We start from the raw sequence: 15,229 nt of genomic DNA on the forward strand, positions 1-15,229 counted from the left end.
AACACAAATAAAAATAATAAAAAAAAACTATGCAAACGTTGCCGCAAAAGTGTCCGGCATGGCTGTAGGCTTTGAAAATATACCAACATTTTGAATTGCGACATTTTGCTGAGTGACCATCTGCGTTGTAAATGAATCGATATACACGAATCGATCAGTGTGACCCGTTGCTTGAGTCGATCCTTTTCGTAGAAACAGAAGCGGCGGTCACGCTCCAAAGCAACCCTGTTCTAAATACAGTTCAGTTCGATTGAAAGAATGACGCCGCAAAGCAATAAGGCAAAAAAGACAAATTCAAACAATTCAAACAACAACGATCATTTTAGGCTGTACTAATTTTGATAAAATATAGAAACGAAATAAGCGAAAAGTGTCAATAAACAGTAGAAAAGATGCCCGAACCAACAAATATTAAAGTGGTAGTGCGCGTGCGTCCCTATAATCGACGGGAACAGGAACAAAATCAAAGATGCATCATCAAAGTGATGGACAGTTCGTCACTGTTGTTCGATCCCGACGAAGAGGACGATGAATTCTTTTTCCAAGGCGCAAAACAACAGTATCGCGACATCTCGAAGCGCACAAACAAAAAGCTATCCATGGAATATGATCGAGTCTACGATACAGAACGCACCAACGAGGATATATTCGCAGAATGTACAGCGCCGCTGGTCGACGCAGTGCTTGATGGGTAAGTCGACTGGAACACCTCTCTCGCTCTCTCTGTAGCTATCCCTCTCTCTGCGACAGGTACAATTGCTCGGTGTTTGTATACGGCGCAACAGGGGCGGGGAAGACATTCACAATGCTGGGCAGCGAGAATTGTCCTGGTATCACATTCCTCACTATGCGCGATCTTTTCGAGAAGATCCAATTGCAGCAGGACACACGTAAATTCGATGTGGGCGTCAGCTATCTGGAGGTGTACAACGAACAGGTGATGAACCTGCTCACAAAAACAGGTCCTCTAAAGTTGCGCGAGGATTCCAATGGAGTTGTGGTCAGCGGTTTGGTGTTGACGCCCATCTACAGTGCGGAAGAGCTGCTGCGCATGCTCACGCTGGGCAATTCGAATCGCACACAACATCCCACGGATGCTAATGCGGAGAGTTCCCGTTCACATGCCATTTTCCAGGTGCACATTCGTATCACGGATCGCACGACGGGCACCAAACGCAGCGTGAAGCTTTCGATGATTGATCTGGCTGGCAGCGAACGAGCTGCCAGCACTAAGGGCCTGGGCATGCGTTTCAAGGAGGGAGCCAGCATCAACAAGAGTCTGTTGGCGTTGGGGAATTGCATCAATAAGCTGGCCGATGGATTGAAGCACATACCGTATCGTGACTCGAATCTAACGCGTATTCTAAAGGATTCACTGGGCGGCAATTGTCGCACTCTGATGGTGGCCAATGTGTCCATGAGTTCCATCACCTACGAAGACACCTATAACACATTAAAGTATGCGAGTCGTGCGAAGAAGATACGCACTGTGCTGCGCCAGAATGTGCTGAAGTCTAATTTGCCCAAGGAGTTCTATGTGAAGAAGGTCAACGAGGTGATGGTGGAGCAGGAGCGTCTAATGGAGCGCAACAAGGTGCTGGAGGCTAAGCTGGCGCAACTGGAGCGAGCCAGCAATGAGCTCAGCTTTGATCCCGCTCAGCTGACGCCATGGTACAGCAAGATTGATGCTGTCTACAGCACAGTGACTAAGCTGCAGCAGTGCGTCATTGGCCTACGCAGCAAGATCCAGAGTTTGAGTTACCGCCAGAAGCTGAAAAAGGACTTTGAGCAGCTGCGCAAGGTACTGACGATGGATCAACGGCTGCTTCAAGAGGTGAGTTAGGTTTGAACATAATTACTATCTAACAGTATATGTAAAATAGCTTGTGTTGACTAACTGGACTATCAAAGCATAGGACAAACTTCAAATTGGTTTAGGAACCGAGCTAATACACAAATCGTAGCGGGTAAATCAACAAGTGCTTACTCAAAGACACAACCCATTCGTAGTTGTGAGGCAGTAACATTTATTGTGGTAACAGAATCAACAGCAATTATCAGTCTTAAGTCTCAATCATAGTTTTAGGCATCGCCCAGCAGCTCTTTCTGTTTGCTGGCCAACAGTTTGTCCGCCTCCGCAATAAATTTGTCCGCTATGGCTGTGACCTGAGTTTGGGCAGCAAATGCATCATCCTTAGCTATATCCGATTTGTTCTTCAGCTTGCGGATCTGTGCGTTTTGAATGTCGCGTATAGCATCGCGGTACTTGATGAACATGGCCTTGGCATTCTTGGAGAGATGCTCGCGATGTTCCTTAGTTACCTTGGGTATGGGTATGAAGAGTGTAGTGCCATCCTGCTGAGGATTCAGGTTCATGCCACTTTTCTCGATGGCACGCAACACATCGGGAATTGTTTGGGGAAATGCAATCATGTTCACAATAATTGTTTTAGGATTCTTTCTTGAGATTTGCGCCAATTCCTGGAGTTCATGCTCTGCACCGTCCACTTTGATGCGCAGAGTATCGATGGCGCCGCTTGTGGAGCGCAACGATAGATTCTTGATAAAGTCATCCTTCATTTGCGCCACTGACTTCTCCATCTGTGCATTGAGAGAGTCCAAATTGATCAGTTCGCGAAGTTGCTGTTCATTGATCTCCACTTTGACCGGCTTTCCTTTGCCGCCCTTCTCCTTCTTGCGGTCCTTGCCTTTTGCATAATCGCGCGTCTGCTGAAACCAAAGCGGACGTGCCGAAGCTTCTCCAGCTGCTGTCTGTGTTGGTTGCTGGAGTTGCTGTTGCCATTTATTGAGATGACTTACTCCGGGGCGAACTCGAGTTAGTCGCAAACTAAGCCCCAAAAATTGAACGCCGGTTTTTGCGAGCATTTCAAAATAATAATTAAAAATGAGCAGTAAAGTAAATGCGGTGCTGCCAACTTGTTTGCAACAATCAAGTGTTTGTCGCAAGTGCTGCCAACTGCCTTGCAGCCTTTAAAAACGGTACGCTGCTCAGGCAAAAAGCTTCCTTAAAAAATTGTATTATGAGTGTTTGTTTTGATATTTAAAATATGGTTAATTTGCAGATAAAAACTTAAATGAATTAATTTTGATGATACAATTTAATTTATAATTGTTATTAAGTGCGACTTTTACTTCGAATTTCATAAAATAATTTAAATTGGAAATTTACGTTATGTTTAGTTTTTTGAAGAATCTATTTTGTTTATTTTGTTAATATATATTATTATATATTTTATTTTATATATTCCTCTATATTTCTAAATTATATTTAAATTGGCAATGCACTTTTTGTTAGTAATTTTATTGTTATATTATATTTGAGCGAAAGTATGTTGTTTATTCTATAAACAGCTATTTTTTTTTTGCCTTTATTACTTAATTGTATTTCAAAAGGCAATGTAATTTTTTTGTTTTGAATTTAAATGTTATCTAATTAATAATTAATGTTAGTTTTATAATTTCTGCTCTAATGAATATTTGTTTTCTCAATTTAATTATTAATTTTTCTCTTTTCCGTAGGATTATAAGTTGTTTACGAACTACTTGAGCGCCTTAAGCAGCAGGACACAAAAGTACACCGATCAGTTGCCCGAATGGCGCAGCAAGCTGGAGGCTGCCTGCATGGATCTGAAGCGACTGAAGCAGGAGGTAAAGGAGTCCAAGCATTATCACATCCTCAACCAATACCTGAGCAACAAGGATCTGGAAGTGCAACTGTCCAAGCAGCAAATGAACTGCGGTCATTTGACGGCCATCAACAACGAACTGGTCGAGAATTCAGATCTACTGCTGAAATCCTTTACCAATGGCAGCGATGTACTCCATCAACTATACGATCGCCTGGAGGAGACACAGAAACTGACGCCAGAAATACAAACAGCGTACGCGCGACTCGAGCGTCGAATGCGTTTCACAGAAGCCGAAACAGCAGCTTCACTGCAGGACACAGAGTTGGATGAACTGCTGGCGGAGCAGCTGCAGGAGAATCAAGAGCCACCAGAGCCGTTAACGAGCAGTGCAAGGAAACGAGCGCGAGCTCGTCGAACACACACAGTCAGTGACAGCGATTTTGTGCTGCATTTGGGTGTCGATAGCTGTGAGGACACGGATTCGGATGAGGATACCAACGATGAGACTGCGCACGTCTTTAAGAAGCCCTGCAATCTGAATGTGACGCAAGTGTTAACCCACAATGCGAATCAACAGCACAAGGCGCTGACAGCAACTGTGACAAAGCCACGACCCGTCGTTAATAGACGCATCGTATCGGACATGATCTCGGATCAGAGTGTTTGCGGTTCCACGGAAAAGGAGAAGATTAAGCAGGGTAGGTGAAAGTCAAAAGAATTGTTTAAAATCTCTTATTAATTTGAATCTATTTGCAGCATTGTTCAAGTCGAGCAAGTTCAGCACTCAAGAACTGAAGCGAACCTGCGCAGCAGCGATACAAAAGGAGAATCTCAAGACCTTCTCCAATGGCTGTGTGAGGAAAAGTCCGCGTGCTCTAATAGCAAAAAGTGAGTAGGCGAATTCTTAATGAATTAATGCAATAAATGCTTATCACTTGTTTAGAGCTTAGGCGCAAGAAAGAAGATTGACGTGATCATTGATGCTGTCTGACAATTTTTATTTCTTTATTTCAAATTTTCTAATCTAATCTGTAACTATCAAGTTTTGTTTTGTTTTTTTTTTTTATTAGGCATAGATAAAAGTTGGGTTTATTATTTGCAAATTATATTAATTGAAATTTCGTTCTATTTCTTTTTTGTTTCTTTACGAACAGCTCTCGCCGGCGGCACGGCGATGATGCGAAAACCCATTTCCCGACTGGTGGGAACAATAAATACGAGCGGCAAGGACGCGCCGGTGGTAAAGATAAATCGAGCCGCCTCTTTTCGTATTAAAAAATAATTTTACGTCTTCACATTTTCTATGATTTAAGCAATTTTACTCACTAATTTGATTTCGATTTGAATTGATTGATTTTTAGTTTGTAATTAACCCAAAAAATATATATATATTCTGTAAGCTAAATAACGTAACCCTAGCGTAACGCTTTAGTTCAACAAATACATATCCGCTTCCTTGCCAGCTCCCAACTGTTCACGTCTATCATTGCGATAAAACTCGGCTGCTTGCCAAGCGCCCAAGCGTTGTGTTGGCGCCAATCCCAGCAAACCCAGCAGCATGTAGAGCAGCGCTCCCAGATTAACGCCCAGTAGTAAGAGTCCTGGTCCCAGCAGAGCAGCAAGCGAGGCAGCTGGCGCAGCTGCTGGCCAATTGTTGCCGTAGTTGGAGTACGAAAGACGCCGCCAAGGTTGCTGTTCGTTGTTGGACTGTTGTCTATCTAGTTGCAGCTCATCCTTTTTGCTCTCGGACAGCAGCGTGTAGCGAGGCAGAAAAGTTGCCTCCGGTTTTTGTGTTGCCTCCAAGGCGGCAGCTAGGCAGCAAAATGCAAGCAACACCAACAGTTGCATGTTGTCAACTTTGTAAATCGCTTGCCACACAAAACTCTTTTATAGCAAGAAGCAACAAGTCACAGCTCAGTGACTCCTTTGAGAAGAAGCAAACAATACTGTCAATCTTTTGTTATAATAAGCGTACATTTATTTTGGTTAAGATAAGTTTTGTTCACAGTATTATTGTCCGTTGTTTGTTTGGATTTGTTAACATTGTCAAGTGTCTAGTTGACACGCTTCGCTTTGAGCAGCACTTGTGGCTGCTCGATCTCTTGCTTGCTCTGCACCAACTTCAGCTCTCGCTGCCAAGCCTGAACAGGTTCCGCACTTGCAGGCAGCGATGACACCGTGCGTTTAATCACAGCCTGCAGCGTGGCAATGGTCTTCTCGAATGCCACAGTCACATCTCCTTTGCTGGCATGGCTGTGAGCCAGATAGAGAGCGGCGAACAGATCTCCAGTGCCCGTGAAGAAGAGATCTTTGCCACCCTGCTTGGGTATGTCCATCGAGAGTCGTGCGCCATTCTGCTGACTGAGGAAAGCGCGAAGCACGCCCGGTTCACCCAGGTCGCTGCTGGAGATGACGACAGTCTTGATGCCGCGTTCGTGGAACCAATCCATCGCTTGCCACACAGCCTCCTCACTGCGCACCTCTTTGCCCGTGAGCAGCTCCACTTCATACTGATTGGGAGTGATGATGTCGGCCAGGGGAATGATCTCATCACGGTAAACGGGCAGCAGTTCCTTGGGCACATACATGCTGCCGTTGTCGCCCATGACGGGATCGCAAACATAGATCAAATTGGGATTCGCCTTGCGTATGGCTTTCAGTATAACGCCCACTTGGCGGAGGAACAACGGATTGCCAATGTAGCCGGTGAGCAGATGAGTGTATTGGGACAACAGTTCGTTCTCTTCCAGGCCCTCGAAGATGTTGGCTAAAAGTAGGCGAAGAAAAATAAAAGTTGAAATTATAATTTATATTAAATACTGAATTTATATTATTTTATTTTAAATTTATTTTTAAAAATGTTAAGAACTCTGTCTGTCTCTTTTTGGATTTTCTTTTAATTGACTAAATCTTTTTAAAGGGTTTAATATAAAAGTTATTTTAAATTTTCGTCATGACTTCAGTTGAATGACAGACGCTCGATCATAACATATAGAGATTTACATATATATAATTTTTGGAAATGATTGTATAGATCATAACAAAATGTTATATATCTGTGAAGTTTCAGTAACTCTCTTTTTCAGTTTTATAATGAAATTTACTTGTTGGAACTATAAAAATGTAATTTATAGATGATTTAAAAACTAAAAATAGAAATTAAAAATGAAATTGCCTCCCAGATAATCCTTCTAACTAAATCAATCGTATAAGAAATTTCGCCATAATGATTCTATTTGTGATAAATGTAGTTTATGACTTTAATTATTATCTCTGCAAGAACAGACGTAAGCACTCACCCAATTCTTTTTCGGTGGATATTGGACCCTTGAAGCATTTGTAGCCCGTGTGATTGGAAAACTGTACCGAGTTCAACGGATCCACATCGAAGCCCAGCAGCTGTAGCAATTAATTATGAAATAAACATGACTGAAATGTTTGTTTACTGCTGATTACCTGCAGTGGATAGGTGGCCATCTTGTTGCCCACATAGCCGTGAACGACGTGACTTTGGATGGACAACACCCGTTTGTTTGTCTCAGAATTCGCCATTTTCTTGAAGGTGAAGTTATATTTGTGCACTTGTCTCGCAGTTGCTAATGCCGATTGTGTGGGGAAAACGATTGTATTCTGATGAAACCGGTTAACTGTGCTATACTGACTCTGTCTGCGATCAGAAGTTTACTCGTTGAGTATTCAGACTATACTATAACTATATATACTAGATGCCCTACATTCGAGAGACGGTCGTCTTATCAGCACTCAGCTGGCGGCTGATAACGAAAACACATACGAGAAGATACCAAAATAACCGACGACTGATGGACTATAAACAATGAGCGGGATTTTGACAGTATACAACTCTATAACATCGCTATTTATTAATTTGTCTTTGACCTTGGTCCACAATCAACATTTAATTTACAAACATTGCTAGACTTCACTTCTCTCTCTCTCTGCCCACTAATTCGCAACAATCTCACTCTCTTACAGCGTCGCATTCGATACTCGGCATCGATACCCATAGCAAAACAGCTGTTTCGTGTCTGCACGTCGCGGTGAATGGCAGTTGCTACACGCATGGTTTACGTAAACTTTTTAATTGTGGAAGTTTTCAATTAAAAAAGTGGTAACAAGTGCAATTGGCCAACTCAACAATGGCGGCTAATCTAACACGTTTGCTGGAGCATAAGTTACAGACCAGCAGTGCAGTAACAGCCCAACGTTGTGTCCGCTTGTTCAGCACGCAGCAGCAGCAGGCAGAAGTCAATGATGATGAGGGTAAGTAAACATGGCATATACAAGACAGACTACAAAGTAATCACTCCAACTTTCTTTAGAGTTCCGTGTGCTGAATTTGCGCACCGTTAAGCAGCAAGCACGTCGTCGCGAGATCAAGAAGGATGCAGTGCAGCCGCCGCGCACCTCCCGCATGGCTGTGGATCAGGATTGGACTGCTGTGTGGTCAGGACCACGCTCCTTTCACCCGGCCAGTGTGCCGCTGCCACTGCGTCAGGGCTACACGGAGCGCGGTGCGGCGGCGCCATCGAAGTACGCTAACGCAGAGTTGATGAAGATACCCAACTTCTTGCATCTGACACCGCCGGCTATCAGACAACAGTGTGAGGCCATCAAGAAGTTCTGCACGCCGTGGCCTAAAGGCTTAGAGACGGAGGCCAAATGGAAACGTCACTTTCCCATCGAGGTGCTGAGCACAGACTATTGCCACAGTTTACCCACAATAAGGCATCCAGAGGCACGTCGTGTGACTATTACACTGAAGCTATCCGATCTGCAGTTCGATGCACATGCCAAGGATAAGTTTCTGCGTCTGGTGGGCGAACGTTACAACCAGGAGACGGGTGTGCTGACCTTTGTCACAGATCGCTGCCCGACGCGCAAGCAAAACTATGATTACGCTCTGTATTTGCTGACTGCCTGTTATCATGAATCATTTGTGACGGAGCCATGGGAGGACACCAAATCGGAGGCGGACATGGAGGAGTATCACTTTGAGCGCAATCAAGCCAAAAAGTCAGCAGAGGCAATTTTAAATTGGAATTCAAAAGCGGAGCAAAAAGTTGCTGCTAGTCCGAGTTACGCTACAAGTGTAGAGCAATTGATCAATGAGGGCGAGAACGAGTACAACTTGGCCAAGTATAAGGAGGAAGTGCTCAAAATGTTAAAAATAACTGTCTAAATAAGCATTTGCACATTACTATTTGTTATTAACGATACAATATGAAAATAAACAACACAGTAAACTACAAACCGGCAAAGTGCGTTCAACTGCAACAGCTGTTTGTGTTGTCTGCGCGCCATGGTGAATGGCAAAAGAACACCGCAAAGAAGCAGAAGCAACAGCAGCAGTGATTTGTTAGTCCAATAGGGAAGACCAATTTTAGTGGACGTGGATGGAATTTGTTTAAATTGTTTCCAAGTTGTGATATAAAATTTGACAGTTTTATTAAGAGAACGCACACAATTGATGAAGCTCGCTTGAGCGCGGTATTTGACAGGTAAAAAAAAAAGTGCAAACGGCACTTAACTAGTAAATATTGCACGTGAAAACAATAAACAAGAGAATTAAAGAACAATTAAATGTAAAAGGTTTTTTCCAAATTATCTGTGTAATTTTGTGCTGCTTTTTTGTTGGTACCGGAAGCCCATGGTTTATCGCAACTTCTCAAAATATACCCAAAATGAAAGAAAAGTGTCTTCGTTGGCAATAGTCGTTGCCGTTGCCGCTTATCAGCCAAGCACTCTTGTTTGTTTTTTGTTTTACGTGTAGTAATTGTGCCTTCATCTAAACACACACGCACACAAGCATATGGCTGTGATTGTGCGGGTGTGTGCAATTTGAAGACATTACAGTGGCGTCTAATCTTGGTACGCTGCCGCAGTTGTCACGGTTTGTTTGAGCACGACACAACGGAGAAGCGGCAGCGGAAGACTATCTACATAAATACTACATATTGTACGTGTTCTTGTTTTTTTTTTTTTACTAAACGTATCTAATTTGTTTAACTCAATTTAATTTAGTATAGTGCATTGAAAGAACAATTGCTTGACATACTTTTCAATACCTGAGCTTAGCTTTAAGGTCACAGACTTTTAACAGACATCAAGTTGCGAGCTTTTCATACACTAATACATTGACATTTTCACCCATACCACGATGGCTATATTTGTTCTAAAATTATGTCAAGTTAGCAGAAATTTGGAAGAACCCAACGCAGACGTATCTGCAAGATATAAGATACTAAAAGTTTAATGTACCAAAGTTCAGACAACTTGATAAAAACGTTTGGATTCTTTTTAATTAACGAACTTGTTATTCAATCTTTAATGACTTTTTAAGCTGCGAGTTTGATTGATTTGATTTTACTTGTAAATTAGTTCGAGAAATTCTTTTTTTTCTCTTAGACGTGGCTAAGTTCTTAGACCAAGGCGTTAGGCATACAAATATTCCCGTTAAATTTCAAAGGCAGCTCTTTTATCTGAAATCTGTTTTGTTATAATTTATGGATCACAAATATTTAAATCAAGGTTTTGTAGTAGAAAACGTTTTTTCTGTCCATCTTTTTTGTTAAATAAAAGAAAATCTGATAAGTAGAAGTTGAATAGTAATTTATTGTGTATAATATAAGATATTATCAAAAATATATTTAGTAATACATATAAGAAATAATTTAGAATTTAGAATTTACAGCTTATAATTTCAATTGTTAACAATTGTTAATATAAATTTGTATCATTATATCATTATAATTTAACTTAAATGTTTTAATATTCGAATGTAGTACTTCATCGATATACCAAGTATGACTTTCAGTATACTTTAGTATTTTTGCGAAATTATATTTGGTATATTTTCAGAATATTACCGCACTGTTTTGCGTAGCGGGTATCTCTCGATTGTAGCATTATTTTTTTTAAGTGCCGCTTTTTTTAGGTAACTCCAGTTTAAATAAATAAAAAATTAAATAAATACTTCTTCTTAGACGTGGCTAAATTCTTAAACAAATCAAAAAATAAACGTGCCAGACATACAAATATTGTTCTTAAACGTCGAAGCTCTAGATCTTATAGTAACTGAGATTTAGTTGTCTTTTGGATAATCTGTCAGGAATATTTAAATGAACCTTGCAAATTCGGAAATGTTTTCTTCAGTCAACATGCACTTGCTGCCCAAGGTATTGAATGTAAAAATCAAATAAAATGTGTTTAAACAACAGACATTGACATGATTATTTATTATTTGTTTGTCTACTACATATATTTTGCTTCCTAATCTTTCAGTTGGTAATTGGCTGGCAGTGACTATTTTCAGTCGCAAGTCGCTGGCGAAGTAACAGAAGCAGCAAAAATTGCTGCAGCTGAGCTAACATCAGACGTACGTCAACAGCAATAGCAACGTCGTCCATGAGTCTGCGTCTCGATATTTGCGGTATCAGTTGTACGCTGCTAGCGTAACCGAGTAGATTGACACGTCTCCAACCTGGAATCGATAACTTGGACCCGTATCAAACGTAGAATGCGTCGTCCGAACATTAAATGGATGATCAAGTCGGTGGTGTTGGTGCTGCTCACATTGATGCTCTTCCTGCTCATCACCAGCTGGATCTCGTCCTCGCCGTACACCAACAAACCAGTTCATCATGGCATTGAACCCGAGGCCTTACCACGTGTCGTTTATCGAAATGGCGATCGTGCAAAAATCCATCTCGATCAACCGGTGCACAGAAAACATGCGGACACGAACGAACAGAATCCTGAACTCCCAGAGGTTGTCTATGAAGATGTGCAGGCAGAGGAACCAGCGGGAATTCCGCCTCCGGCAGTGAAGGAGAAAAGAAAGCAGGCAGCTAAAAAGAGAGAGGAGGAGCAGACGATGCAAGTGGCAGCGCCCAATGAGGTTGATGATGATGGGTTGAAGAAAGATTGGCATGATTATAAGGCAATGGTCAGTGACAGCAAGCGAGTGGGCATCGGGGAGCAGGGCGTGGCAGCCAAGCTGGACGAGAAGGTGAAGGAACTGGAGGAGAAACTTTCCCTGGACAATGGCTTCAATGCGCTGCTCTCCGATTCCATCTCGGTGAATCGTTCACTGCCAGATATAAGACACAAGGAGTGAGTCCCTAAACTTAACTTAAACTTTCAGCTAATCAATCTCTTAATTCTTTTTTAGCTGCCACAGCAAACTGTACCTCAAGAAGCTGCCCACTGTCTCTGTGGTCATCATCTTCTACAATGAATATCTGTCCGTCCTGATGCGTTCCGTGCACAGTTTGATCAATCGCTCACCGCCTGAGCTGCTCAAGGAGATCATCCTTGTGGATGATTTCAGTGATCGCGCTGAGCTCTACAAACCTTTAGAGGACTACATAGCTGAGCACTTTAGCTTCGTGCGCGTTGTGCGTTTGCCTCAGCGCACTGGCTTGATTGGAGCACGTTCGGCGGGTGCACGAAATGCCACCGCAGAAGTACTGATCTTCCTCGATTCGCACGTCGAGGCCAACTACAATTGGCTGCCACCGTTGCTGGAGCCGATTGCGCAGAATAAACGCACTGCCGTCTGTCCATTCATCGATGTCATCGATCACTCCAATTTCAATTATCGGGCGCAGGACGAAGGACAACGCGGTGGCTTCGATTGGGAATTCTACTACAAACGTTTGCCTCTGACGGCGGAGGATTTGAAGCATCCAGCTGAGCCGTTCAAGAGTCCTGTCATGGCTGGCGGTCTCTTTGCCATTTCCACCGAATTCTTCTGGGAGTTGGGAGGCTACGATGAAGGTTTGGACATTTGGGGCGGCGAGCAGTATGAGTTGAGTTTCAAGATTTGGATGTGCGGCGGTCAAATGTTCGATGCACCTTGCTCCCGTGTGGGACACATTTATCGTGGTCCACGCAATCATGTGCCTAGTCCACGCAAAGGCGATTACTTGCACAAGGTGAGTGGGTAAATATGGAGAAAGTATTTTGGATTGACATTTCTTTGTCTCTTGCAGAACTATAAGCGTGTGGCGGAAGTCTGGATGGATGAGTACAAAAACTATTTGTACGCCAATGGCGATGGCATCTACGAGAAGATCGATGCTGGCGATTTGACCGCACAGAAGGCGATACGCACCAAGCTGCAGTGCAAATCCTTCAAGTGGTTCATGGAGGAGATTGCTTTTGATCTGATGAAAGTATATCCACCTGTTGAGCCGCCCAACTATGCCAGCGGTGCCATACAGAACGTAGGCGATCCAACGCTCTGCGTTGATACGCTCAGTCGCAGGCGTCACAATAAAATGGGTGTCTATCAATGTGCCATCGATTTGGTGAAGCCACAGAAATCTCAGTACTGGGCGCTGAGTTGGAAGCGCGACATAAGATTACATCGCAAGAAGGATTGTCTCGATGTGCAGCTGTGGGATAAGAACGCAGCGATTTGGCTGTGGGATTGCCATGGACAGAAGGGCAATCAATATTGGTACTACGACTATCGCAAAAAGATGATTAGACACGGCTTGGAGGGCAAACGTTGCATGGAACTCTTGCCAGATACCGATGAGTTGGTGGTCAACACCTGTGATCCAAATAACAAGTACATGAAGTGGACGTTTGGCTTTGTCAACAAGACAGCGCTGGACAACTATAGCCAAGATCTGGAGCTGGCGCTGAAGTTTTAGTAGTAGCAATAACGATATTGATAGTCATAGAGAGTGTGTCTGTATGTGAGTGTGTGTGTGCGTGTAAGGTTTTAAAATTCACTCGCCTCTTGCCATGTACTTAAAACGCAATTGTGAAGTCTAATTTTTTGTATTTTATGTAGTTTTATGTACAGACAATAAGTATTTGAAGAAGAGTGTAGAGTATAAACTGTAAGAGAGAGAAATTCATGTTCCGAACGCACATTCCAATTGTCATTAAATTCGAAACAATTAAGAGAGAGTCCTATATATAATTCCGATTGCCACGAAGCCTTGTTGTTGTTACCCTTACCTGGGGTACAAAAAAAAATAATATCTACAATATGTAAATGAAAATTGACAGAGTTTGTTTAACTTTGTTTGTCGTTTTATTTAATATTAATATCTGGTTGCTTTCAATACGCGTACTTTAAATAAATATAATTTATGTTTTTCATATACTTTTTGTCATTTTTTGTGTATCGTTTTACAATATGTATCATCATCATCATCTTTCATCTTCATCAGCTCCGTCATCATCTTGATTTTTGTGTGTGTTTGTTGTCGATATTTTACGTGCTTTTTACGTTGTTTTCTTTTTTTTTCTAGTGTTTCTCTCATTTATAATTAATATATGCCAATATTTATAGTATGTATATATATTCTCAATATATATCTTGTATCTGTATATATATATCATGTATATATTTTTTTGTTTTTCTATGTATACTACATATACATATACATATATGTATGTATTTTCATTTTCATGCTCTTGCCCCGCAAAAAAGAAACTCAAAACACATTTGTAAACTCGTGTATAACTTAATAATGGCAAAAAGTTGGTTTTCCTTTTATTTCGAAAATTATATAAAAAGCATTTACAAACTATAATAGTTGTTGGCTTGCGTTAATCATTTAATTAATTATCATAATTTATATTTATGTATATATATAAACATTTAAATATTTATCAAAACATGTTTTTTCTTGTTGCTCAAAAGTCTTCTGCTTCATTCTTTTTCATCATCTTCATCTTCTTCTTCATGTCCTTAACTTTACATACATACGTTTTACATTTATGATTCTCTTCTGCACAATTTTCGTCTTCTCACTAAACTTCATCATCGAAATATATATTTTAAATCATAAGCATAAGTATACAATATATTAATAACCATTTTTGTGCAAAATAATTTTCTTCTTATTTTTCATTTTTCCTTTTCATTTTCCTCTTTAGACTAATTTGATTTGAAATTCAGTTGCGCTGCCATTTTGTTTTTTTTCTTTTGCGTATTTTCATTTTTTTTATTTTTGGATGGATGCAAATTCATGCGTGAAATGAAAAAGCAAAATGTTGTTTTCTTTAGTTAATTTATAGTTGATTTTTTGTTTGTTTGTTTGTTGTTGTTGTGTACTTAATACTTGCTTGGTTTCGAGTCTTTTTTTTTTTTTTTTTTTTTTTGTTTGTTTTTGGGGATTTTAGTTATAGTTTTTAATTTGCTTTAACATTTACAGCACATTTCATAATTAAAATAAAAGGGCGCGCATAAATAAATAAAACTTCATATGTTGCTCTCATTATTCCATATACTTATGTATGCTTGTGTGTGTGTTTGTAGTTTTGTTTTGTTTCTTTGCTTAAACTTAGTTTAAATTATGAATAATGTTTAAAAAATGTCTTGATGCATTACGCGCTGCCTACTCTTCTCTTCTTTTCTCTTCTCGCTTTTCAATTGTTCCACTATCGTTTCATACATTTCTATCTGTTTATGCTTTTTTTTATGCTTATTTATGTGCTTTTTTGTTTACGTATGCTTAGCTAAAAATTCTTGCTCACTTTCTTCTCATAATCGCTGTGCTCAATTTGCCTGACGCACGAAATACTTTCTGCAT

General features: G+C 40.9%; 6 protein-coding genes across 9 annotated transcripts; 3 read left to right on the forward strand and 3 right to left on the reverse strand.

Moving 5' to 3' along the window:
• The first annotated feature begins 198 nt into the window (after window positions 1-198).
• LOC133842412 (kinesin-like protein KIF18A) lies at window positions 199-6,041 on the forward strand. Of its 2 annotated transcripts, none has more exons than XM_062275482.1 (5): window positions 199-691; window positions 751-1,834; window positions 3,541-4,348; window positions 4,407-4,538; window positions 4,805-6,041. In XM_062275482.1, the coding sequence occupies exons 1-5, from the start codon at window positions 393-395 to the stop codon at window positions 4,930-4,932; spliced, it is 2,451 nt and encodes an 816-aa protein (XP_062131466.1). In that variant the 5' UTR covers window positions 199-392; the 3' UTR covers window positions 4,933-6,041. The 2 variants fall into 2 exon arrangements, with proteins under 2 accessions (XP_062131466.1, XP_062131467.1); XM_062275483.1 differs by lacking the exon at window positions 4,805-6,041 and adding an exon at window positions 4,594-4,748.
• On the reverse strand, window positions 1,991-2,959 carry LOC133844049 (ribosome-recycling factor, mitochondrial). The gene has a single exon (XM_062277876.1). The coding sequence runs from the start codon at window positions 2,884-2,886 to the stop codon at window positions 2,083-2,085; it is 804 nt and encodes a 267-aa protein (XP_062133860.1). The 5' UTR covers window positions 2,887-2,959; the 3' UTR covers window positions 1,991-2,082.
• LOC133842419 (uncharacterized) lies at window positions 4,929-5,498 on the reverse strand. Its single transcript, XM_062275494.1, has one exon. It carries the CDS (start codon window positions 5,496-5,498, stop codon window positions 5,079-5,081), a length of 420 nt encoding a protein of 139 aa, XP_062131478.1. The 3' UTR covers window positions 4,929-5,078.
• Window positions 5,606-7,609, reverse strand: LOC133842416 (pyridoxal kinase). The gene is made up of 3 exons (XM_062275492.1): window positions 7,107-7,609; window positions 6,950-7,049; window positions 5,606-6,417 (listed from the first exon to the last, which is right to left on the reverse strand). The coding sequence occupies exons 1-3, from the start codon at window positions 7,200-7,202 to the stop codon at window positions 5,705-5,707; spliced, it is 909 nt and encodes a 302-aa protein (XP_062131476.1). The 5' UTR covers window positions 7,203-7,609; the 3' UTR covers window positions 5,606-5,704.
• Window positions 7,610-7,695: 86 nt separating this feature from the next.
• Window positions 7,696-8,921, forward strand: LOC133842415 (small ribosomal subunit protein mS35). The gene is made up of 2 exons (XM_062275491.1): window positions 7,696-7,931; window positions 7,991-8,921. Exons 1-2 carry the CDS (start codon window positions 7,808-7,810, stop codon window positions 8,848-8,850), a joined length of 984 nt encoding a protein of 327 aa, XP_062131475.1. The 5' UTR covers window positions 7,696-7,807; the 3' UTR covers window positions 8,851-8,921.
• Window positions 8,922-9,021: 100 nt separating this feature from the next.
• Window positions 9,022-13,794, forward strand: LOC133842413 (N-acetylgalactosaminyltransferase 6). 3 transcript variants are annotated; one of them, XM_062275486.1, is made up of 4 exons: window positions 9,022-9,169; window positions 10,953-11,783; window positions 11,842-12,607; window positions 12,665-13,794. In XM_062275486.1, the coding sequence occupies exons 2-4, from the start codon at window positions 11,188-11,190 to the stop codon at window positions 13,331-13,333; spliced, it is 2,031 nt and encodes a 676-aa protein (XP_062131470.1). In that variant the 5' UTR covers window positions 9,022-9,169; window positions 10,953-11,187; the 3' UTR covers window positions 13,334-13,794. The 3 variants fall into 3 exon arrangements, with proteins under 3 accessions (XP_062131470.1, XP_062131471.1, XP_062131472.1); XM_062275487.1 differs by lacking the exon at window positions 9,022-9,169 and adding an exon at window positions 9,488-9,627; XM_062275488.1 differs by lacking the exon at window positions 9,022-9,169 and adding an exon at window positions 10,823-10,846.
• The last annotated feature ends 1,435 nt before the right edge of the window (window positions 13,795-15,229 follow it).

This window comes from Drosophila sulfurigaster, chromosome 3 (genome assembly GCF_023558435.1).
Source record: "Drosophila sulfurigaster albostrigata strain 15112-1811.04 chromosome 3, ASM2355843v2, whole genome shotgun sequence".
NCBI lineage: Eukaryota > Metazoa > Arthropoda > Insecta > Diptera > Drosophilidae > Drosophila > Drosophila sulfurigaster.

Coding starts and splice junctions, on each gene's coding strand:
- LOC133842416 (XM_062275492.1), bottom strand. CDS start 7,202: ATGGCGAATTCTGAGACAAACAAACGGGTGTTGTCCATCCAAAGTCAC. Junction 7,050..7,106: donor TGGCCACCTATCCACTGCAG/GTAATCAGCAGT, acceptor TAATTGCTACAG/CTGCTGGGCTTCGATGTGGA. Junction 6,418..6,949: donor ATCCACCGAAAAAGAATTGG/GTGAGTGCTTAC, acceptor GCCTACTTTTAG/CCAACATCTTCGAGGGCCTG.
- LOC133844049 (XM_062277876.1), bottom strand. CDS start 2,886: ATGCTCGCAAAAACCGGCGTTCAATTTTTGGGGCTTAGTTTGCGACTA.
- LOC133842415 (XM_062275491.1), top strand. CDS start 7,808: ATGGCGGCTAATCTAACACGTTTGCTGGAGCATAAGTTACAGACCAGC. Junction 7,932..7,990: donor AGAAGTCAATGATGATGAGG/GTAAGTAAACAT, acceptor AACTTTCTTTAG/AGTTCCGTGTGCTGAATTTG.
- LOC133842413 (XM_062275486.1), top strand. CDS start 11,188: ATGCGTCGTCCGAACATTAAATGGATGATCAAGTCGGTGGTGTTGGTG. Junction 11,784..11,841: donor CCAGATATAAGACACAAGGA/GTGAGTCCCTAA, acceptor ATTCTTTTTTAG/CTGCCACAGCAAACTGTACC. Junction 12,608..12,664: donor AAGGCGATTACTTGCACAAG/GTGAGTGGGTAA, acceptor TGTCTCTTGCAG/AACTATAAGCGTGTGGCGGA.
- LOC133842419 (XM_062275494.1), bottom strand. CDS start 5,498: ATGCAACTGTTGGTGTTGCTTGCATTTTGCTGCCTAGCTGCCGCCTTG.
- LOC133842412 (XM_062275482.1), top strand. CDS start 393: ATGCCCGAACCAACAAATATTAAAGTGGTAGTGCGCGTGCGTCCCTAT. Junction 692..750: donor GTCGACGCAGTGCTTGATGG/GTAAGTCGACTG, acceptor TCTCTGCGACAG/GTACAATTGCTCGGTGTTTG. Junction 4,539..4,804: donor GCGTGCTCTAATAGCAAAAA/GTGAGTAGGCGA, acceptor CTTTACGAACAG/CTCTCGCCGGCGGCACGGCG.